We start from the raw sequence: 24,942 nt of genomic DNA on the forward strand, positions 1-24,942 counted from the left end.
CAGGCCAGGGAAGAAATATTGTTAAGGCCCTCAGCATATACAAGCGTCTTCCATGCATGGCTCATATTATTAATACGGTCTTGAAGCATGTTCTGAGTGAACCCTTTGTGAAAGGAACAGTTCCTAATGTGTTAGCTGTTATCCATTCAGTGAAATCTCTGCTTTCGTACTTTAAAAGAAGAGGCATATGTGTGAGGTTAAAATCATCTCTGAAACCCTATGTTTCCACTCGGTGGAACAGTTATTTTGACATGCTGCAATCAGTTCACTCCCAGATAGATGCTGTGAGAACTATTTTAGAGAAGGAGGGTGCCTCTGATAAAATGTTCGGTTATGATCAGGACATTACTGGCCTGCTTATAACATTTCTTAAGCTATTTAAGGAAGCCACAATTGATCTTGAGGATGATGAGGACCCGACTTTACATCTGGTCTTTCCGTAGTTTTATGCCTTAAAAGCCCATTGTACTCCACAGGATGACGATGAACAGCTGATATTTCATTTCTTTTAAATTTTAATGTTTTCATACTAAATTAATTTTCATTACTTGACGCTTTGGAAACAAACCGGTGGTGTCTTCCTGGAGCAGAAAATGGAAGTCACTATGTTACACAAAATTGCAACACTTTTGGTGCCTAAATATCGCACATTAAAGAAACTAAATGCAGGAGAACGAATGTCTGTTTTCGAGGCAGCTCGACAAATGTGTGCTGAAGGTAAGGTTCTCTGGTTATTAGTATTATTATTATTATTATTATTATTATTATTATTATTATTATTATTATTATTATTATACCTATGCAAATGAGATATTTTTAACATTCTGTTATTAACATAAAATATCAATAACTTGGGCAGATATATTTTCAGAGTAGCTACCCAATCAAAATAGACAAGAAGTCCCATCTTCATATGAAGAAAATTCAGTGCAACGTAGGAAAACGAAATTTGATGATTGGGCAGAAAATTCGCCAATGATACATGGTGAGGTCAGTAGGTACTTGCAAGAAGGGTTTATTAGTAACGAAAATATACTGCAGTGGTGGAAAAATAATTCGCACAGGCTGCTCCGACTTGCCTTGTACCGTAGCGAAAAAGGTGCTTGACATACCCACTACGAGTCTCTCCAGCGAGAGGGTCTTCAGCTGTTCGGGAAATTTTATCAGCGAAAACGTTCCCGTCTTTATAAAGACTTAATGGCATCATAGTAATACACACAAGCGATAATATGCCCATGCATTAAATACTGGTATGCAGTATGCATAGTATGAGGCGACCACAAACTAAGAGAGCAAATGGTAAAATTACACTTCTAAACTGATTAGTTTTATAGTTATTTCTTTTGGTTTTGTGGGGAAGGGGTTCCTAAATTATTAAATGTATTTCAAAAAATTTACCTATAAAATTATTCTTTTAAAGATATTTATGACCTGTAGCTACATTACGTATATCTTTGTTTCTAATTTTCTCGAATAATAAATAATGCATTATATTTATGGTCATACTTCCATCAGCTGTCATTATGTTTATTTAAATATTCAAATAAACTGTTCAGAAAAACTACTTTTTATTAAGTAACTATGTTTGACAGAGAGAAATATTATTTGTTAATTACTGTAGTTACATAAGACGTCTGAATTACGAAATAAATTTAAACATAACTTTGTAATGATTAACATAATACTAAATAACCATACAAAATAATATTTGTGTTGACGAATCCTATATAAATTCTGTCATGTAACAACCCCTTTCCTGCCTGCATTCACGCGAGTCTCACATCAGCACAATGAACGAGCAAACATCGATTAATGCAGCAGGAAGAAGAAAGCAAGCAAGCAAGCTAACCTGTAGCCTGCCCAGGTTGGGCTGAGCTTGACCTGGCCAGGAGTGCAGCAGCCTGCCTGTACTGTTGTTTACGTGCGGCTAGCTTGCTTGCCTGGAAAGCAGGCAAGCATGGGCAAGTTAAATGCGGAGTTTGCACACCTCTAATTGAAACAACCTGACAGGAGCTGGAAAAAGGACAATAATAGAGACTGACCCTCAGTATTTTCAGTTCTGTTTCTCGTCTTATCACGGTTCAGCTCTTCTCCACTTTCTCCCAATACTTAAATATATTGTTCTTCAACAGCATCAGTTCCCTTACTTTGCCTTCATTACCAATTTAATTCCAATTGTATGTAAACAAAAATACTATACCAATGAACTGCTGCATGTGTGTGACAGAATGTACAACTAGTAGAGTAAAAGGAATCAATGAACCAATGGTTGGATGTGACTAGCCGACTACATGACCGAGAAGCACCTATCTGAGAGAATGTGTACCACCAAATTTTAAGAGCCTTGAAAAAAAAAAAAAAAAGTATATAGCACTTATTTTTACAACATATTTAAAATAAAGAGAAATATGCGAACTGGATTAAAGCAACTCTTTTATATTTAACAAAGCCGAGCTTTCTGGCAAATTACACTGGCCTTCATCAGGGCATCTAAAGGTTTGCCTCTGACGATGAACAAAGAAATTCTTTGACAGAACGTGGAAGTCAGGACCATACGGTTCACAGCCCCCCACTAACTGGACTCGTCCCGCTGTGCCATTATTATTATTATTATTATTATTATTATTATTTATTTTCCACTAATTGTAGGTACAATTTATGGATGGTGAATACACAAAAGCGCCTCCATCATCACTTAAAATTACAATATTCAAATATATGGTGTTATGCATGTATTTTTGGAGTACAGGTCTCCATGTATTTGACAACATGAAGCCCTCTTCCCTGTTGATGTTATATGGGCGCTTCTCTTACAAATCGAGCATAGAAGTCTTTTACAAGCGCGATGACCTCCGCCTGGTCAAAGAGAAATTCATGGTCTGTACCGTAGAAATGTTCTGCTATGGCAGATTGGATGATAAAAGAGCGACAATCTTGACTGACCTGACGTGTTCTTTCACCCTGTACTCCAGAAATACGTGCATAATACCACCACAGCACAGAGGGGGGTCGCGGCTCTTAACTTCCACGTTCCCTCCAAGAATCACTGTCGGAGGTAAACGTTCACGTGCCCTCATGAAGGCCAAAGTAATTTTGCGGAAATCTTGGCTTTGTTAAGTATATGTAGAATATTCAGTTCACATATTTATGAGCCACGAAAACGTACGTTCATTAATTAAGTATACTGTTATGTTGCACTTCGCACTACGACATTGCAGGTTTTCAGCAACGCAAGGATGGGAGAGGGCTGGGATTTGGAAGGTAGCAGGTGCGTGACCAACTCCGCCAGAAAGTCCTGGAAATGGAAATAAAATGGTTACGTAGTCGATTCGAGCTTCGTTATAATATTTTTCAAGGTTTACGAGGTAGTTTTAAAGACAAGAAAATTGCAAAGCCTCTTCTTCCTCTTGTGAACACCCCAGTGAGTGACAGTGTCCTGTCTCCTCAGCACAGCTAAGTACAAAGCACAACAGCAGCAGCATAACGAATGTGATATGCGCCCCTCAACGTTCAATAGGTCTTATTTGACTGCTCCGTGGTTTAACAGCAAACTACACACAACACATATGCCCTTCCACATTCCGAGGGGGTGGCTACCTCAACTGATCTCCAGGTTTTCATGTCAGACAAATCTTTGAGACTTGTGAATGTAGACACATTCCTTATACAACTTGTTTTATCTAGGAAGCTGATGAAGGCTCCATTCATCTGGTTCAGTTGAAAACATTGATCTTAAACTGCATGGTGTCGTCTATTGGTCTTGGCCCAATGTTTATACCATTCATTCATTGAATTGGAAAAGCTTCTGACATGATAAACTGGGAACTTGTTTAAACTGTTTAAAATGTATGAAGAAAGTAGGAATCGACCGGAAAGAGAAGAGGCTGATCTGGAAAATTTACAAGACCCAGGTGTACAAATGTAGTGGTGAATGGAGAAAGGAGTGAGACAGGATTGTCCACTCTCACCGTACCTTCTAAACTTGTTTACTGCAAGAAGCAATAGGCCTATGTGTTTTAAAGGGAAGGAATAAAGATAAATGGGAAAAGAATCCACAGTATTAGATTTGTTGATATTATTTCCATAGTTGCTGACTCTGAGAAGGAATGAAATACAATGTTGACTGTTCTGTGTGATACATTCAAACATTACGAACTTAAAATCAACAATAAGAAAATCAAAATTTTGGTTGTGAGCAAGGATGGCAAGGGAGAATAGGAAACTCCAAAATAGAACAACTCTAACATTTCTCTTACTTAGGAAGCATTATAACTGAAGATAATCGATGCACAAAGGAAGTCTAAAGAAGAATAGCTTTGCCTTTCAAAATAAAGAAGTCTCTTAAGAAATACCCATACAAGTTGAGAAACAAGAAAGGCTTTGTCTGGAGTGCACTACTTTATGGTTGTGGACTGTTGGAAGCAATTGAAATGTGGATTTGGAGGAAAATGACGAGGACAGAAAGAAAAGACGAATCGAGATGTAATCAATGAACAACGGAGACTGATAAAGGATATGGAAAGGAGGAAGATAAAACTTGTAGGTCATATCCTGAGACATAACGACTTCCTAGTAAACGTCCTGAAGGAAAAATAATAAGAAGGAAAGGAAGAGGAAGACCAAAGAAGACAGGATGTGAGAAACCTGATGGGTAAGTAAAGAGAACAGCAGGAGATGGTTGAGACTAAATATGGCAGCAGCACAGGATGGATGGCGTGAAGAAAACTGCTCGATGACAGGAGACTGTAAGAAAGTGATCTGGTGAGGGTACAAACATCATTCCATTACCTGTAGTGCTTAATAAAAATATCCCCAAGTCCACTACACTTTCAACCTGTACAATGAAATCAACTTGAAAACCCAAATAGTTTGTCTTTTGAAAACCAGCGTTTTCTTCTTCCAAAATGTAATTTGTTTACTCTCATATTAAGAGGAACCAGCAGAGTCAAAAGGAAACCATGGAGAATAATAAGGAAGTGGAGTACAGAAAAGAAGGATAAAAATATAATTTTAGTTTTGTCAGGAAATATTCTGACCACCTGGACAAATATAAAGAATATTTTAAAATCCTGCTCAATAGTAAAACAATCTTAGTCAGAACAGGTTCCACAGTTCCATAAGATGACAACCAGCATTGGAATCAGAAATATGGTTAAAGAAATGGAGAGAATAGTCCATGTAAAGTATTGTACAGTCATTAAACAACAAGAATTAGAAGGCTTCGTAGAATAACAGAATTAACACAACGATGAAGGAAATCAAATCACTGAAGTATTGGAAACAATTTCAATGACCTAGAATCAAATTCCTGGAGACCAACAATCTTATGTCTACTGACAACTATTCCACCGCAGAAATTTGCATACACTGACCGCTACGTCACTAAAATATCACAGTCACTTTGCAATGTGTATAGAAATAGTGTCAACAACGCATTCCTATTAATGCATGTTGCTATTTCAGCTGATCGGGCGGCAAGCGAAGGACCGAGCCATAACCAATGATCAACCTGTCAACTTGAGATGAAAAATGCGCGGTAATCAAGAAATTGCGATCAACAAAGTTTTTAAAAAATACTCACCTGTCGTTGTATATTAACGATGTTTACTGGATTATATAAAATATCTGCTTCATGGTCGGAATTGAAATAATCAGATATAAAATGCGAAACTTCGTCAGAATCTAAATGCGTTGTCAAGTGTGGAAAATCTTCGTTGCATGATATCACTACTAAATATTCACATATTAGCAGAAAGAAAACTCTGATAATTTGTAGCATTTCCTAGCATTCGCAAAACCTTTAGGTCTTGCTCACACCAGGCTGTATGACAGATCGTTACCAACCAACTGAGCACAGCTTCAACATTCACTTAAATAACCTCTTCGCACGTCGTGCGTCGTTTGTTCAGGAGCAGCTGGTTGAAACTGCGCCACGTGACTAATGTTGACATGTGACTTATAAAGAAATGCTTCGTACTTGTGTTTTTGCTTTTGATGGCTTTTGGCAAACGATTAATGTACGGTATGCTATTTTAGTTCTGGAGTGGAGGTCAGTAGCTTAACAATGCACCAATATGCATAGGTTAAGTAAAACCAAATACAGGTAAAACCTTGACAGGACACAGGAACGAGCGGGCTGTTTGAACGGGGTTTGTTCGGAGCCCAGATTTTAGCATGCAGAACACTTTAAAACTGCAATAATACAAAAATATACTAACAGCTGCCTCAGGGACTCTTGGGAGCGTGGCTTGGCTTCGCTCCATCAGGTGAGTCCTCGCATTGCTTCCACTTATTTGTGCCAGGCTCCTCACTATCCGACCTCCCTTGGTCAACTCTTGTTCTTTCGACCCCGACGGTATTAGAGCACTCGAGGCCTACGGAGTCTTTCATTTTCACGCCCGTCGTGATCCTCATCTTTCTTTGGCCGATACCTTCATTTTTCGAAGTGTCGGATTCCTTCCATTTTTTTCTCTCTGATTAGTGTTATATACATGGTTGCCTAGTTGTACTTCCTCTTAAAACAATAATCACCACCACCACCTCTATTAACAGCAAGAATGCCATTGGAAATAGACGACAGCCTGTTTCCAGTCATTCGACCGGGTCAGGAACGGAATCTAGCGGCGAAGATACGAATTGTGCTGGGTACTCCTCTGAGGCAATGATTAATGACTCACAGATGAAATGAAATGATATTGGCGAATGTTACTGGAATAAAAGATGACTGGGAAAACTGGAGTACCTGGAGAAAAACCTGTCCGACATACGTTTTGTCCAGCACAAATCTCATATGGAGTGACCGGAACCGAGCGGTGCGCTGCCTCCTCAATCACGGAGGTTCCCTAGCAAATATGCCATTAAACTTTTTAAACAAATTATTCAAAGTCCTTTTTTTCCTTTCTTCCAGTTCTCCAATACTACGGCGAATTACGAGCAACTCACGATCAAAACTACACTTCCGGTGCTGAGACTGATGCAGCAGCGAAGAAATTCCTTCTCCTGAGCCCGAAGGTGGTGATTATTGTTTTATGAGGAAGTACAACTAGGCAACCATCCTCTATTAACACTAATCGGAGAGAAAAACTGGAAGAGATCCGACATTTCGAGAAATGAAGGTATCGGCCAAAGAAAGACAAGGGCCACGACGGGCGTAAAAATGAAAGATCTTTACTCGAGTGCCCTAATACCGACGGGGTCGAAAAGAACAATAGTTGACCAAAGGAGGTCGGATAGGATAGTTGTAATTGAGAGCCTGGCACAAGTAAATGGAAGCAAAGCCAGGACTGAGCTAAGGACCCCGTAGTCACCAATCCATCCTTCCCCAGTTGAGAGCCCTTGGGGCCTCGTACGACAGGGAGGGGATACCAATGCCACAACCCACAGAGGGTTGACTTTCGTAGAACCACGGTGGTGGTTGAAATAAGTGGAAGTCCTCTTTTAAACTGTCATCAGAAATGAAGATGGGAGAGCTCCGATCCTGCCAACACTACAGCAAGAGACTCGTCGGAACAAAACAAGACTTCGTACACGAAGTAATAATAATGTTGCTGTTGTTTGAGTTATCAGTCCATAGAATGGTACATGCCATCCTATCCTGTGCTAACCTTCTCATTTCTACGAACTACTGCATCCTACATCTGCTGGTCATATTCATACCTTGGTCTACCCCTACCGTTCTTACCACTTACACTTCCCTCAAGAACTGATTGTTCAAGTTCTGGGTGTTTTAAGATGTTTCCTATCATTCTATCTCTTCTCCTGTCCGGCTCCATGGCTAAATGGTTAGCATGCTGGCCTTTCATACAGAGGGCCCGGGTTCGATTCCCAGCCGAGTCGGGGGCTGGTGTTTGTGCCACATGCATCAATAGAAATTATCCCAGGTAGGGCCTCATCCTCACAGACGTGCAGGTCACCTATACGGCACCAGGCCTCTACGGAGGCAACCTACCATTATTATTATTATTATTATTATTATTATTATTATTATTATTATTATTATTGCCTTTGTTGGCAGGATTTAGTGTTTACAGTACTCTATGTCCTCTGGTATGGGCTAGAATAAATTTGTTACTTTCATTGACCTGTCTCATTCTTATCCTTGGCTATGACAATATGAAAGTGACTGAGGTATGAGTGATGCTAGTAATGCCATTCCTTATGCAGCCAGTCCCTGTTACGAATGGTGTGGAAATATCGCTCATAGGGTCGGTTGGTGCATGCATTCCAGTGGGCTTGGCAGACTGATGTGCAATAGCAACTTCTGGCTCAGCGACGAAAGCAACGGGAAAGTAGATCACTCCTCATTTCCCTAGTACGCCTCTTCAGTGATGCCTAGGCTTCTATGACAGCTCTTGGTGGAACTGTAGAGGATCAAACCAGCCTTCGGGCTGAATACCCAACATACATTATTATTATTTTTATTATTATCATTATTATTAACATTATTATGATTATTATTATTATTATTATTATTATTATTATTATTATTATTATTATTATTATTATTATTATTATTATTATTATTATTATTATTATCGTCAAATTTAGCCAAATCGTTCTCCTCTCATCAATTCCATTCACTATCTCTGTTCATTGGTGATTCGAGCTACCCATCTCACCTTCAGCATTCCTTACTTTCTAAACTAGTTATCGTCCATGTTCCACTTCCATGCAATGCCCCGCTTCACACCAAAGCCTTCAAAAACATATTTCTAATTCCTATATCAATGTTCGAGTGAGTAAAATGCCTCTCTTGCTTGTGCTTGTCAGCATTTTATGTCCTCCGTACTTCTGCCATCATTATCTACTACTCAAGTAACAAGGCTTCATTTGCAGTTGTTCAACTCGCCGTGCACCTCGCCGTCACCGGGAATGAGACTGGTTCGATATTTCAGGCTCCTGCTGCTGCTGCTGCCTGGAACTAGCGCCGTGATTGGTTGTCTCAAGGCCACCACACTGTTGTGATATCGTTGGTCGTGCTGGCGTGTTGTGTCGCAGTCCTCTCGCCATGGATAAGGAGCAATTAATAAGTGAAGTTTTCCGAAAGACTGCTATATGGGACCAGTGTCACAAATCGCATCATAATAGATACGTTCTAGAGAAATGTTGGGAAGAGGTGGCTGCCAATTCTGGTATCACAGGTAAGGATGATAAATAGCTATAATGACTTGCATTTATTTCATTCTGTTACCTCATGCATTAAATTAATGAGGAATGAAACGAGAAACTGAGTAAAAATATAAATTAAAAGTAATGTAATTGAATTATTAGCTATAATGATACAATCCACTATACCATACAATCAATCAATCAATACTGATCTCATTTAGGGCAGTCACCCAGGTGGCAGATTCCCTACCTGTTGTTTTCCTAGCCTTTTCTTAAATGATTTCAAAGAAATTGGATAATTGAACATCTCCCTTGGTAAGTCATTCCAATCCCTAACTCCCCTTCCTATAAACGAATATTTGACCCATTTGCCCTCTTGAATTCCAACTTTATCTTCATACCGTATTGTGATCTTTCCTACTTTTAAAGACGCCACTCAGACGTATTCGTCTACTGATGTCATTCCACGCCATCTCTCCGTTGACAGCTCGGAACATACCATTTAGTCGAGCAGCTTGTCTCCTTTCTCCCAAGTCTTCCCAGCCCATTGGGGTCTTACCAGAGACTTATATGCCCTCTCCTTTTCATCCTTATTACAACCCCTAAACACCCTCATAACCATGAGCAGAGATCTGTACCTATTTACTTGCAATCCCATCCCTGTGATTACCCCAATGAAGATCTTTACACCTTATTTACAATGATCCCCAAAAGGAACTTCCACCCCATCACACAGTAATTCAAACTGAGAGGACTTTTCCTATTTGTGAACCTCACAACCTGACTTTTAACCCCGTTTATCATCATACCATTGCTGCTGTCCATCTCACAACATTATCCAGGTCATTTTGCAGTTGCTCACAATCTTGTAACTTTGTATTTACTACTCCATAAGGCAAAAAGCCTTATCTCCGATTCCACTTCTTTACTCATATCATTTATAAATATAAGAAAACATAAAGGCCCAATAATACTGCCTTATGGAATTCCCCTCTTAATTATTACAGGGACAGACAATTTCTACAATAGATGCATCAAGTTTTTCCAAAATAATGTATTTATTAGTAACTTACATAATAACTTGCGTATTAGTCTGGGTAATATTGCTGAACACAGAAAATTGTAAATGCATGAGAAAGCATATTTTTATGAAAATGTAAATCCACAGCCTGTTTCCAGTTATTCGACCGGGACAGGAATGGAATGAATGAAGCCCCCATCTAGCGGCGAGGATAGGAAATGCGCCGGCTGCCGAAGCCTGTTACACTCGTCTGGGGCAATGATTAGTGAATGATTAATGGAATGAATTGATTTGGAAGAGTGTTGCTGGAATGAAAGATGACAGGGAAAACCGGAGTACCCGGAGAAAAACCTGTCCTGCCTCCGCTTTGTGCAGCAAAATCTCACGTGGCATATTTATAAGGTTTATGAAAATTCCGCTAGATAAATCTAACTTTCACACAATGGAAAATAATACACGAACTGAAGTACCGGTGCATTCATTTCGAGTTTCAACGTATCATATCACTTCACTAGTTGTGTGTAGCGTTTCTCACTGCAGCTGTGAATGTGAGGCTTCACACACTATGGGATGGAATCTCTACAATGCCATATGTTCTGTCAATTACTGTATTATGGAGAACACAAATGGCTACACTTTCAGGACATGTTGTGCAATATTCTTCACTTCGTAGATAATATTCCACTGTTTTCCGCGCCGTCGATAGTTTCTTAAAATAGCTCTTTCTCTTCATCTAGATGTTTGCGAGCGTGGGGTTTTAACGGATTCCTTAACAAAGGGTACGCCTCGTCACCAATGATTTCTCAAATTCGAACCTGGGAGAAATTCTTCAGCGGAGATGTTTAGTGCTTGCGACTAAGGGGGGGGGGGCGAAGGGAACAGTCTCACCCCCCCCCTCCCAGTTTGTGGGGAAAACATTACATGTTTAATCCATTTTAGCCGGCTGAAACTAGGAATTATTGGAATTATTAAAAAAAAAATGTACGAGCCCCGTTATCTTATCAGCTAGCTCTTTGGTTTATTTTCTTGAACTATTACCGGAAATACGTACAAAATGTCGTTCGTCGCGGCTAAGCGATTTGCATAGCGCCTCATTAAGTAGTGGAGACGTTGCGTGTGCTATGAGAAAGGGTAGCAGGGTTATGCCTTTTTGCCGAGATCAAGGATTGTCGCGCGCATTCATTCGTCTGGAAGTCTCTTCATTGTCTGTTAGTTTCTTTGTGCGTAGTCAAATACTAAATGATTTTTAATTGTATAATCACGCCCCACTTCTATTTAAAATAATACATATGTATATTGTTCTTTGGTGAAAGTTCTATTCTGTAGTCTAGTATTGAATCAACATCTCAAAAACTGTATTACCGCACTTAAATGGGTAAAAACTTTTCATAGGATATAAACCTCATGGTTCTGTTCCGTATTGAATTGTAATTACAATATAATTATTAAATTAATGTCGTAATGGTCCAATATGCAATATTCTAAATTACATTAATTAGGGACTAGTTTCGGCCGGGGCTGGCCATCTTCAGCCTTAATGTAAAACACCTAATAACTAAACAAATGTACATGCACACAATTGGCATAAAACAAATGAAACAAATTGGCATTAAAAACTAGGATGAAATTATGAGTAAATTTGAAAATAACTAGGTTCTAAATTCTTGCACCTTGAGTGCGCTCATCATCGAGACTTAATATTCACAGAACTGTTAATTCTAACATTGCAAATCATTACTAATTCAATTGTAAACGGGAACTGGTAAATGTTGATCCCGTAGTCCATCGAGTGCAAGTCATTGGACGCCGCTTTAAATAACCACCAGCTGACGCAGAACTGCTAGATGCTCTCGTGGTGCTTGTTAAATCATGCTGAAATGTTGTTGGACATTGACATGGTTATTATTTTTTTTTTTTTTTGCTATGGGCTTTACGTCGCACCCGACACAGATAGGTCTTATGGCGACGATGGGATAGGAAAGGCCTAGGAGTTGGAAGGAAGCGGCCGTGGCCTTAATTAAGGTACAGCCCCAGCATTTGCCTGGTGTGAAAATGGAAAACCACGGAAAACCATTTTCAGGGCTGCCGATAGTGGGATTCGAACCTACTATCTCCCGGATGCAAGCTCACAGCCGCGCGCCTCTTTGACATGGTTAAAACAGATACATTATTGTGTCAACCTCTCAATACACCATGTGGTGTGTGGCCCGTTGTTGTGTGTGTAACTTTACCACTCTGCAGAAATTCGCCCGGAGAGCATAAAAAATGTACCACTTTGTAGCTTATCTCCCAGTTACATGCATATACCCCCCCCCCCCCCCTCCCCACGCTATATCCCACTAACCCGGCTACTTTTTGTTGTCCGTAATTTTGTTTCGCTCCCCCCCCCCCACACACACACACACACTTTTAATTCCCAGTCGCCACTACTGTGCATTTCCATTGATTTGTAAAGTTCTGTACTGAGATCCAGAAAGTTCCATCATTACTCTGTTTTCCATATGCTGCAGCTTCAACAAAAATAAATTGACAGTTGGCGTCACTCACTGCCTTCAGAGCAATTGTTTATAATTAAAATGCATTGTTCCCGACAGATCGGGCAAATATGTCGAATATGCTTTCCATCCATCGCACCAAGGCAGTTCGTAAAGCTCCGTCTGTGATCAAATACTTCTGCAATCGCCTTGAATACCTTTTCAGTGGGTGGTTTCATATGCAAAGGCTGTAAGACTTGCGATAGCAACTGTACTAGCTCCCGATCGAAAAGAGAAGGCAAGACTTTTGAAAGAATTGCCAGTTGTAAGGAACCTATGGGAGATAAAAAGAAATTCAACTTAATGTGATTGATACAGTAATTTATATTTTAATGTTTGGTCACAGATTATACTTTCTTGCCAGAAACCTTGAGCAGTGTATATAATTATTCTCAGAAAATTACTTGAACTATCTTTAAACATTGTCCGTAAGGGTAAAAACATATGAAATGAGACTATGCAATCTTTGGGCGAAATTGAAATACTAAATAGATAAATTGTAACTAGAATAAAATATAAATAACGAAATTGGGTGCCACCTGCAAAAAAATTACAAGAATAATTGACTCACAGAGCATGACAGAACTCCCTCTCCCAAGGCGACGGTCATCAGCCTGACGAGGCTCCATAACCTTACCTGTTACTGTTTACCCCTGAAATTAAATTTGGGTAGCATGCCAGGTTTTTCCTTACCCCACCGATAAAAGATTTACAACACGTTTCACTATGCCTACATGTCCGACTCGTTGGCTGAATGGTCAGCGTACTGGCCTTCGGTTCAGAGGGTCTCGGGTTCGATTCCCGGCTGGGTCGGGGATTTAAACCTTCATTGGTTAATTCCAATGGCCCGGGGGCTGGGTACAAACACCCAAACACAGCACAAACGCTGTCCCTAACATCCCTGCAACTCACACACCACACATAACACTATCCTCCACCACAATAACACGCAGTTACCTACACATGGCAGATGCCGCCCACCCTCATCAGAGGGTCTGCCTTACAAGGGCTGCACTCGGCTAGAAATAGCCACACGAAATTAAAAAATTAACTATGCCTACATGAAGTTACTCCCAAATCAAAATTAAAACAAAAATCACCAAGCTTCATCACGTGACGAGACCAATATAAACATATACAAAGAAAATCTACAAACTATACATCACAACTGTAGGTACATAGTTCTGAAGGCCACGCTTCACACTGATTATATCCTACGGATAAGAAGACTGTCCCTTCCTAACCTTAAATACATTCGCACAATAGCATCATCACCGTGGAATCAATTTGCCACATGTAAAAAAAAATCCCAGTCACCTCACTATACTCTGTTAATAAGCCATACACATCCACAATCAAAAATGTCTGCTGTGGGATTAACAAATAACGACAACATGTCGTTTAATACAAAGAATGAGCAAGTAATAAACACTTGGCCTATGTTTTCATCAAGTCATAATCAGTTCTGTGCACAACAACATATTACCTCCAGATTATGCATATGAATTATTCACAGTGTGCATTTCCTCGGAGAGGAATAATCCGGAGTTTGACTTACAAAAGAACATTACCGTATGTCATGTCTTCCACCTACCACTCACCGGGGACTTGATTGCCATGGCTCCATAAGAACACATACAGCAGTATTCACGAAGAGCAAGCGCAATAGACTCCTTGACAAATCAGACATAAGACCCTCGTTGCTTTTATTTTTTTTAGTTTTCGGGGGGGGGGGCGAAGTCCACTCCCCCCGCGTGACCATCGACTCAATCTACATGGCCTCCGACATGCTCTTAATTTCTAAGAAGAAAGAGATAGCAGGGAAGAGTGGAAAGTGATACAAGGAGTATCTGCCGGTTTCCGAGTTAGACTCGCTACCACGGCAAGAGTTTGTGTTGGTAAGGTGGTGTTGAGGTGTGGTATTGAAGGGTCACGGAAAAGCCACATAGGCAGAAAAGAGAAAGAGCCTAAATGTAAAACCTGACAAATTTTGATAGCACATGCAAGGATGTGGGCTGGAAAAGTCCAGAGGTTGTGTTAGTTGAGAAGAGGTATCATGCACCAGCCACGAACCATAATCTCGCCATTCCATCTGCCAGGGTATCAGTCCGTCTGGGCACTGTCGTGACTAGCACGGGCCTTGCCGGTTGCGGAGTCATGCGTCGAGTACCACTAGGGCCCGCCGCACAGCGCCGCCTCCTTGGGGTCCCTCGTACCCATTCTACGATCCCGGAGAATGAGGCCAAGCCCGCCGGGGCGGGGACCTCCTGGAAGGGGGTTGGTCATGACGGCGGGCCTCCTTCCTCCCTGCCCGCGCCATGGCCCGGTAAACGGGGAAACTGCGATGGGAAGCCGGGTGGCCCCCCGCGTAGTTGGCACACACCGGCGCCTCTTTAAGTGTTGTGCAAGCCATGTAGTGGTGATCACCCCCACAACGGTTGTACCTCACTGAGAGCCCACACCTCTCCTGCCGGTGGCCCCACCTCAGACAGCGGAAACACTGCAAGAGCTGTTGAGGGGGACGTTTCACTCTCACCTAATTGCCGCTTCCCGATGAGGTCCTCTCCTGATTTGCTCCTCGGTAGACTGCTGTCCTGGGTTGCGGCTGGGTGGTCCTCTCCTGGTGGGCCGGCGTTGTCTTCTGCCTCCTGGTCTGGGGGCGGCGTCGTCTTCTTCCCGGAGGTTTCTTCTCGGCAGGGGAAGAGGCCTCGTCCTGGTGGCCCCGGGGTAGCCGGTGGCCCTGCTGCATCGCCTTCTTCACCCTCTTCCTGGCTGGCGGCAGTGGCGTCGGTCTGTGCCGACACTCGACTGCGTTCCCTGTCCTATGGGGCGCACATCGATGTCTGCACCTCGACTGACTCGCTGACGGGCCGAGCCTGGACAGCAGCCTCCGAACGCCAGGGGGCGTCCTTCTCCACTGCTACGCTGCCATCTGCTGTCCGGAGCGCTCTCTTGGATTGCGCCCGGGTGATAGGCCCCTCCTGGTAGGCCTTGGTCTGCGTCCACTTCGAGAAGGTGGTCCATGGAGGAGCGGTCTACGTCCACTTCGCAGTGCCGAACGGCTCGGCCTGGGTCGCACAGTCCCGGTGCCAGGGGGCGGCGAGCGCCACCTCCTTGGTGGCCTCGCTGGTCTCTGGCTGGGTGTCTTGGACTAGGTCGGTGTTAACCGCCCTATACCTTAGCCTCCTCGGCGTCTGGGTGATGGCCTCCCTGGTCTCCGTCTCGGCCCTCCTCCTTAGGGCGGCGGCGTTGGTCCCTGGCACGCCGACCCTCCCTGGTAGGCGGCTGACCTGGAACAGAGTAGAGAGCTTCTTCTTTGCGTCGCACATCCGCTCCTGGTCGTGATGCCTGACGATGAGGTCTCCTTGCAGGAAGCTCTCGACGGTCATGGTCGTCGAGATGATCCTGCCTCCGTGGCGAGGGTGCAGAATTCTGTCCAGGACGAGGCCCCGTTCAGAAGATACAGGGCGCCCAGGCCTGTAGTATACGAGCAGCGCCTCGTACTCCGGGTCCGTGTAGCCCTGGGAGAAGAAGAAGCCGCTAGGGGGGTCGCACTTGTCCCTGTACGGCTTCGTCTCCACCTCGCCTCCAGCGCCTCCTGCTGCAGCTCCGGCTCAGTGTTGCTCCCCTACGCCGGTGGCACACGGCTGAAGAGTTCTCGGAGCAAGAGCCCGAACTCCCTCGCACGTTCTTCAGTCGTCTTCGGTTCCATCTGGTTGTCCGCCGCAGTCCACCTGAAATAAATCTCCTGAAAGAGAAAGTGAGCACTGAGAAGTGCTCAGCTCTGACAAAAGCTCTTTCGGAAGTGTACCAACAAGTACAGCTGCCTGGCACGTACGTCCTTTCACTTCCACAGTCAAGCTCGTCCTCGATCCTCGTTGCACACATGATATAGCGTAGCGTCCGTCAAAATCCACTGGATGCCACATCTTCAAGCGTCTCTTGCTCAATGCAGCTTTCAGATTGGTTACCAAGCTGCCGATCCGCAAATAGCGATCTTGCACGTTTATCCAGATAGATGAATTACCATCTTCAGCATACGGTACACTTACCTTGGGTGTCTAAACAACATGTTGCAACACATTTAACCGATTTCAACCGTATTTCCCGATATAGCCGCGGTTTTCCAGCTTGCACAATCTTAGCTGCTAGGCTATGTTTACAGACTCTTATCCAAACAGAAATATAATGATGCACAGATGGAATATTCCCTAACTGCACATTCTTCTTACAATATTATGTTCTTACATCTTAATTTTAAAACTCACATGATATTTACTACTTTATATTACAAATTATTTTACGAACGTTTCCTAACCTTAAATTGGGTATCATACCCATTTACAGTTACAACTAGCAAGAGTTTTTGTGGGGGAGAGTTACTTGCGTTGAGGGATGAACTTCTTATATTTGTCTTTCTTCCAGTGAGGATAATTAGGAAGGAAATTTAAAAGCAGTTCATATAGGATCCTCCTTAAAGTTACCTTCCTGACATTTGCCCGCAGCAATTTTGAGAGCTTCTTAACCGCTGTCTCCCAAGCTGGCGCCTGTAGCTGACTAATGTGTTGTATACACAGAGAAAGTGGCTGTGCGGTTTGAGTTCGAACCCCACTCAAGATGGTTTTCCTCATTTTCACACCAGGCAAATTCTATCTCTTCCTTCCCACTCCTAGCCCTTTCCTATCCCATCATCGCCATAAGACCCATCTGTGTCGGTGCGATGTAAAGCAAAATTGTAAAAAAAAACAGTAAATACTGTAGATTTAAATGAAAAATCGTTCTGTTTTATTTTTTCAGTTGAACAAGCTAAAAAAAGTTGGAAAGTTCTGAGGCAGCAGTTCAAGGTTCACTTCTACAAGTCATCCGAAGGAACGGTTCACTGGCCTTATTTCAAGAGTATGATGTTTCTCAAGGATGTATTTGAAAAGAGACCGACGAGTGGAAACACAGGGAATGTATCTGAAGATGACGACGTTCAGAGCACTAATGATCATGACATTGTCCCCTGCTCGGCCAGCACAAGCGACACCGCTTCTCCACGACCTTTTGATTGTGTCCATAGTGATTTAAAAGAAAGTGACAGGAAACGGGCGCGATCAAATGACTCAATAGGGGAGCTGTTGGAAATAGAGAGGGACAAAATAAAGATCATCAAAGAAAAAATGTCTGGACTGGACAAAAATGATGAAGACGTTGCTTTCTTTACGTCTCTGTTGCCGCACGTCAGGAAGTTATCTCCAGTTGACAAGATGGTGTTCAGACTGAATGTTCAGAAAATGCTTTTGGAAAAAGTATATGGGGTGTTCAATTCAGAAACAATGCATTCAGCAGTTAATCACTGACCCTAGCGCCTCTCCAGGTTCCACCAGAAGGAAATAACTCATACACAAACATAACTATCATTAATAAAGACTATCAGTGGCCCTAGTTAGTTAATTCCATGTTGTTCTAGTACTGGAAGTTTATTAATTTTTATTTTTCATAGTTTGTACTTTTCTTTTTACTACCGAAGTTCATTTTACATCTATCTAACTATATTATTATTATTATTATTATTATTATTATTATTATTATTATTATTATTATTATTTTGTCAGTTGCTTTGGTGGCTGCAGTGTTTTTCGTTTACAAAGCAAATGTTTCTTTCGACATCACATTTTTGTAGGCCTATAATACGTTGTAATTATTCATCACAGAATTTGTATTTTTTATCCGGTATGATTGAAAAGTATTGTTGGGGTCATGCGGGGAAGATTTTTGTTTATAATAGATTTATTTTGTAATAAATTATATACTGAAACAGTAAATAATCATAACTATGAATTACCTGAGATTCACCACCAAACTTCCTTCATCACTGTCTGGGTACTTACGTATTTTAGTGCACGTTTTTGGGATCCTAGGTTCTGATTTCTCCAGATTTTCTGTAATCTCAGATAAAATAACAATAGCAACGTGAAATCTCAAGGTTTTGATTTCCTCTCCTTGGACTGTGATTCCTCTTTGAATATTTGTAGGCCTAATGCCAGGAGAGGAGACAAAGTGCAGCCTTGCCTCATTCCTTTCTGGATTGCTGGACAATGTGTCATTGCCAGGAGATCCTGTGGATAATCTGGCTGCCTGTTTTCACTGTTGCTCAGTTAGCACCACCCAGGAGGCACGTGTAGGGCAATTAGAGCAACGCTACCTATCTATCAGACTCCTACAACTGAATGTCGAGGGCATTAGCAAGGCAAAGTGTGACTATCTGTCGAAATTCCTGTTGGACAATAACATCGACATTGTCGCCATTCAGGACACTCATGTTTCCAACGAAGAAGCATTCCGAAGCAGAGGTCGAATTCCTGGATATACTGCTCTTGGTGCAACTTATCACGAGGTATATGGAATTGCTACGTATGTTCGGAGCAACCTAAACGAGGCTTCACTAATTTCTGTTAATGAGAAGGAAGATATACATACAGTTGTCATACAAGTGCATGGTATCACTATAACAAATGTTTATACGCCACCTAAGACACCCTGGCCCGATTTTGTCTTACAAACTGCAGAACATCCTGCAATTTATATAGGGGACTTCAATAGTCACCGTGAATTTTGGAAATACTCTGGCAACGATGAAAATGGAAGTATGCTTGCAGAATGGGCTGAAGTGAACAATCTTCATCTAGTGTTCGATGCCAAAGATCAAGGTACTTTCAGGTCAACTGCTTGGGGCAAGGATTCTAATCCTGACTTATGTTTTGTTACCTGCAATGACAGAGGTTTCCCGATCAATGCCACAAGAAAAGTGATAGATGCCTTCCTCCACAGCCAGCACAGACCTGTAATAATACAAATTGGTTGCACGATCCCTGTCATACGATCAACTCCACATCCTCGATGGAACTTCCAGAAAGCTGACTAGGCAAAGTTTTCGAGGGAACTGGATAAGTGCATTCGCTGGATACCTCCATCTCATAAGAACTACCATCGGTTCATCGGTGCAGTAACAACATCAGCTAAAAAGTGTATGCCAAGAGGATATCGAAAAGAATATATCCCAGGATGGAGTGATGAAAGTGAAACACTGTACCAACAATTCTAGCAAAGTAGTGACCAAGAGATAGCTACATAACTTTTGACCAGCTTAGACTTATCTCGAAGGCAGAAATGGACAGACACAGTTGAAGGTATGGACTTTACCCACTCAAGCACGGAAGCATGGAGTCTTCTGAGGAGATTGGGAGGAAGTGGATCAGTATGCAGGAAACCTTCAGGAGTAACACCTGACCAAATTGCTTCCCACATCATTACCACATCAAGAGTGACTCCCGACAAGAAACATACCAAACATATCAGACGGCAGCTTCGCGTCTTGAAAAATACAACATCTCCCTCATCTGAATATGCACGTCCCTTCACAGTTTTAGACATTGACATAGGACTGAACGACCTCAAACCTTTTAAATCACCTGGTTTCGATGGCATCCATCCAGAATTTCTTATTCATTTGGGAGGATATGCTAAGAAATGGTTGGCAGAGTTCTTTACTGACATCCTGCTGACTGGTCAACTTCCATTGGAGTTCAAGAAGGCAAAAATAATTTCTATTCTGAAACCTGGCAAACCCAGCAACAAGGTAGAAAGCTACCGACCCATCGCCCTTCTTAGCTGCTGCTACAAACTTTTTGAAAAGTTGATATATAACAGAATAAGTAGCGCAATCCTCGAGCATATTCCAGTTGAACAGGCAGGCTTCAAACCAGGACGTAGCTGCTGTGACCAAGTACTGTCTCTTACATCCTTCATTGAAGCAGGATATCAAACGAAACTGAAAACATCTGTAGCATTTGTTGATCTTACTGGTGCCTTTGACACTGTATGAAGGGAAGGCCTTATCTACAAATTTCTTTGTATCATACCATGCAGAAAGATGGCTCAACTGATTAACAACATGTTAAGTGATCGGAAGTTCCAAGTAATCACTGGATGCAAGATAAGCAAGGAGAGGAAGCTGAACAACGGATTGCCCCAAGGATCAGTTCTCTCACCATTATTGTTCAACTTATATCACTCTGACCTTCCTGACACTTCATCCAGAAAATTCTGCTATGCCGACGACTTGGCTCTAGCTGTACAAGACCAGGTAATGGAGACGACTGAAGAGATTCTGACCAAAGACCTGTCTTTACTGGAAGACTACTTCAAAATCTGGAGACTTCAACCCAGTGCGAGCAAAACAGAAGTGTCCTGCTTTCATTTAAATAATCGTTTGGCGAACGTGAAACTGAATGTTAGTTTCAGAGGGAGAATTCTTCATCATAACTGGAACCCAAAATACCTTGGTGTCATCTTGGACCGTACACTATCCTTCAAACAACACCTCCTGAACTTAGCACAAAAGTTGAAGTCTCGAAATAACATCCTTCATAAACTGTGTGGAACTACCTGGGGATCTTCAGCAACCACTTTGCGATCTTCAACCCTGGGTTTGGTGTATTCAAGTGCCGAGTATTGTGCACCTGTTTGGATGAGCAGTCATCATACAAGGCTTGTTGACGTCCAGCTTAATACCACAATGCGCATCATATCTGGCGCAATCACATCTACTACAGTTCATTGGCTTCCACTGCTAACTGGTATAATGCCACCTGATCTACGCCGATCTAATGCCCTTATGAAGGAATTTCACAAGATCTCAAGAAATCCTAGTCTACCCGTGAATAGTGACCTGCCACTTCTGAATCTTAACAGACTAAAATCACGCCATCCAACTCTGCGTGATGCCTCTAACATGGATGCTAAGGATTTTACCTCTTGATGAGTGGAAAAGTAGATGGGAAGCAGCAACGTATGTGCGCCTTCATACCTTGTTCTCAGGTCCCAGACTTCCAAGTGGATCCCACCTACCGCGCAAGACCTGGACTGCCCTGAATAGAATCAGAACAGGACATGGTCGGTGCAGAGCCGCTCTCCATAAGTGGAAAAAGCTACCTAATCCAGACTGTGACTGCGGAGCTCCTCGCCAGACTGTTCGTCATATCGTCAGGGAATGTAGGATTCGAGCCTATCACGGTGATGAGGATGACTTCCTGCTGCTAACTCCGGATGCTGCACGCTGGATTGAAGAATTAGACATTGAATTGTGAAGCACAAGTTGCTTTGTTTCTCAGCTGTAAATATGTATGTTACTGATTATGTCTGTATAAGCCATACGCTAAATAATGCTGGACAATGTTATTGCTTTTACGGCCCACTAACTATTTGGACGGTTTTCGCAGATGTCGAGGTGCCGGAATTTAGTCCCAGAGTAGTTATTTTACGTGCCAGTAAATCTACCGACACGAGGCGCCTTCAAATACCACCCGACTGACGCAGAAGGCCCGGCTCGAATAGGAAAGAGGTAAATGTCGCCAACCCAGGGCAGAGGCCAGTGGCGTATACTGAGGGCTACCAAGGCTATCATTGAAGCCCAAACCTCAATTGAGAATGATGCAAGTCTAAAGCATCTGCCACATTGTTCCATTTACAAAGCTTGACAGCAATGAGAAAAAACGTGGCGCGTATTTCTGAGAGCAAGGCATCGGATACAGATATTGAGCCCAGACCCTCGTCCATCTCCCCTCCACTCACCTCGCGGTTTGCTGCTGTATATCGGATAGGAGCGGGGACCGGGGAGATAGGTGTGCTATAGGCTTCGGTTCGTCAGATCGCCACTGCTAACAATCAACCAGGCGTTACTCGTCTTATATACTTCCTCACATCATACTCATAGATAACAGAGTGCTGGTATTTCACTCGCGTTTACTTGTACATCCTTGCAGTAGCGGCGAATTGGGAATTAAAAGTGGGGGGGGGGGGCACAGAAATGTATGGACAAAAAATAATACCCGGATCCAAGGAATGTAGCGATTGGGGGAAGGGGCGTGTAGGCATCAAAATTGAAAAAAAAAAATGCTATACATGGTTTTTGATGCTATCTGAGCAAATTTTCATAGAAACGTAAAGTTTGACACTCTACCAACTTAAATGGGTTATTAATCGTACTACGTAGTACAGTCATTAAGTTCTGAGACTGACCGCATGATGGCGCTATGGTGCACTATAGCACATAGGTGGCGCCGTGATATGGTACCATGTCAATCTGTCGTCCATGCAAGAGACAATTGAGTGTATGCACTGGAAGCAGACGTACGGTCGTTGTTGTGACGATGATTTGAATGCGCCAGTCGGACCTTGACACGTCACAGTTTGAGCAACGGGCAAACATCAAGTTCTGCCAGAAATTAGGCAAAACCGCTGCCGAAACGTTTGAAATGATGCAGCAGGTTTACGGTGAGGACGCTTGAGTCACAGTGTTGTTGTTTAGGTGCCACCGACGTTTTGGACAAGAACGGGACAGTTTGGAAGATGATGTGCGTACTGGTCGGCCACAAACAGTTCGAACGGAACGCAAGATCCAAGAAGTTGCAACGTTGGTGCGTGCTAACCGCTCCCAATCGGTAGACGATCTCGCAGCAACAATAGGGGTCAGCCATGGTACTTACCACAAAATTCTGACGGATGACCTCAACATGTCTCGTGTTGCCCAGCACAGTGTGCCACGAATCCTGTCGCAAGACCAACGTGATGATCGCATGGCGATTTGTGGTGACCTCATCAGTAGTGCTGACGATACTCCGACGTTTCTCAACCGGATAATAACTGGAGACGAAACATGGTATTTCCTTTCATGGGTGCTTCCAGCAACTATACCAACGTTGGCGAACGTGCATAACGGCCAACGGCGACTATTTTGAGGGTGGATGTGGTTCTGTGTACGTGCACGCCGTGAAATGCGGCATCGTGTGCAACACACAGAGTCGTGTGGGTGCCTATCCTCCAGGCGTCAAGTCTCAGAACTTGTACTACGTATACATTGCAAGTACGGCGTGATCATACAGTTATTGACTACACACTAACAAGGTAACAGACACTAGACAGAAATATTGACTGAGATTGCCGGACTAGCGAATACGCGCGCAAGCGTGCGACCGTGGGGAAAATATCCTCCTGATATATCGCTTTTCACGAGAGATTAATCCTGTTGTAAACAAACAGGCGCAGCACCTTTCCTTTGCACCTGGACATAGACGTAGTAGACCGGAGAAGCAATCGTCGCACTCACTCGACTATATCCGAGCTCGAAGAAAAGTATTACGTGGCATTAATTTGATTTTCTTTTCTTTTATTACATTCAGAGAGTTTGGAATTAAAATATGGTTGTCATGTATATCGGTATATACCGTATAGTGACTAAATGAAGGCACAAGGGGTGGTGTAATACAGGAAGTCTTCTCGAAGCTGTACAGGTGTTGCAGCAGTGAGTGAGAGAAATGGTAGGACCATAGCGTGTACTGAAGCACAAAAGAGGAAAATCGCTCAGAAGTGACCATAGGCAGTGCATTGTGAATGTGTTCAATAAACTAAGTGAACAGAATGAGAATCACAACTCTTACTTTGGCGGAGTCGTGGACATACCATGTTTACATCAGGATTAAACTCTCGTGAAAAGACATATACCCTTCGTCGCACACATCGCTCCGCGGATCTCCGTTATTTGCTGTGCCGCTACGAACATTTTGCACTTTGCGCATGTTTCCGCTAAGTATTAATTGAATAAATTAAAGGAAAGGATTAGCTGAAAAGATAACAGGGTTTATACAAATTGCTTTTCTAATAATTTCCCTTTTCAGGCAGCTCAAATGGAATAAACATTAATTTTTCTGCACAAAGTGGGAGGCGACTGCCCCATTTCGCCCCCCCCCCCCCGCCCCTAATCACGGCTGCTGCATCCTTGTCGGAAGACTTTGTAGGGCTGCTGTTATAGGAGTAATATAGTTTTCTTTTTATTGGTAGATCTGTTAAATGAAATGCAGTCTTTGAGATTTAGTGTTATCTTTTGTTGGTTGGAATCGAACCCGTGATCATGGGTCGGACACCACCACTGATCTCCCGAGGAAGCTAATTAATCACTTAACGTCTTTATTTAATATTAATAATGGTGCGTGGCATCTGCATAGGCTTGATGGTGACCTAATGAGGATAAAAAGAATAAAATAAAATGAATTGCGAAGACGTCAAAAACACCCAATCCCAAAGCCAGGAGAATTAACAGTATGAGGGGTTGATTCTGAAAAAACCAAGGCCTTTGGGCCAAAGGCAAGCATTCTATCCATTTAGCCACAAAGCCGGACTTAGGCCACCATCTTCACTGATCAGGTGGCAGATGCCAGGGCAGCCTTGACAACACAGCAG

General features: G+C 42.6%; 2 protein-coding genes across 4 annotated transcripts in view; one reads left to right on the forward strand and one right to left on the reverse strand.

Annotated features, from left to right (window-relative positions):
* Positions 1–5,856, reverse strand: part of LOC136884388 (uncharacterized) — a 267,201-nt gene extending 261,345 nt beyond the window's left edge. For all 3 annotated transcript variants that reach the window (XM_068229938.1, XM_068229937.1, XM_067156526.2), the window contains exon 1: positions 5,582–5,856. In XM_068229938.1, the coding sequence (XP_068086039.1) occupies positions 5,582–5,779 (198 nt within the window). In that variant the 5' untranslated portion in view covers positions 5,780–5,856. The remainder of the gene's footprint in view (positions 1–5,581) is intronic.
* A 3,117-nt stretch (positions 5,857–8,973) lies between these two features.
* Positions 8,974–18,406, forward strand: LOC136884251 (uncharacterized). The gene is made up of 2 exons (XM_067156314.2): positions 8,974–9,140; positions 17,461–18,406. The coding sequence occupies exons 1-2, from the start codon at positions 9,008–9,010 to the stop codon at positions 18,003–18,005; spliced, it is 678 nt and encodes a 225-aa protein (XP_067012415.2). The 5' UTR covers positions 8,974–9,007; the 3' UTR covers positions 18,006–18,406.
* The last annotated feature ends 6,536 nt before the right edge of the window (positions 18,407–24,942 follow it).

The sequence above is a fragment of the Anabrus simplex genome, chromosome 12 (assembly GCF_040414725.1).
Source record: "Anabrus simplex isolate iqAnaSimp1 chromosome 12, ASM4041472v1, whole genome shotgun sequence".
NCBI lineage: Eukaryota > Metazoa > Arthropoda > Insecta > Orthoptera > Tettigoniidae > Anabrus > Anabrus simplex.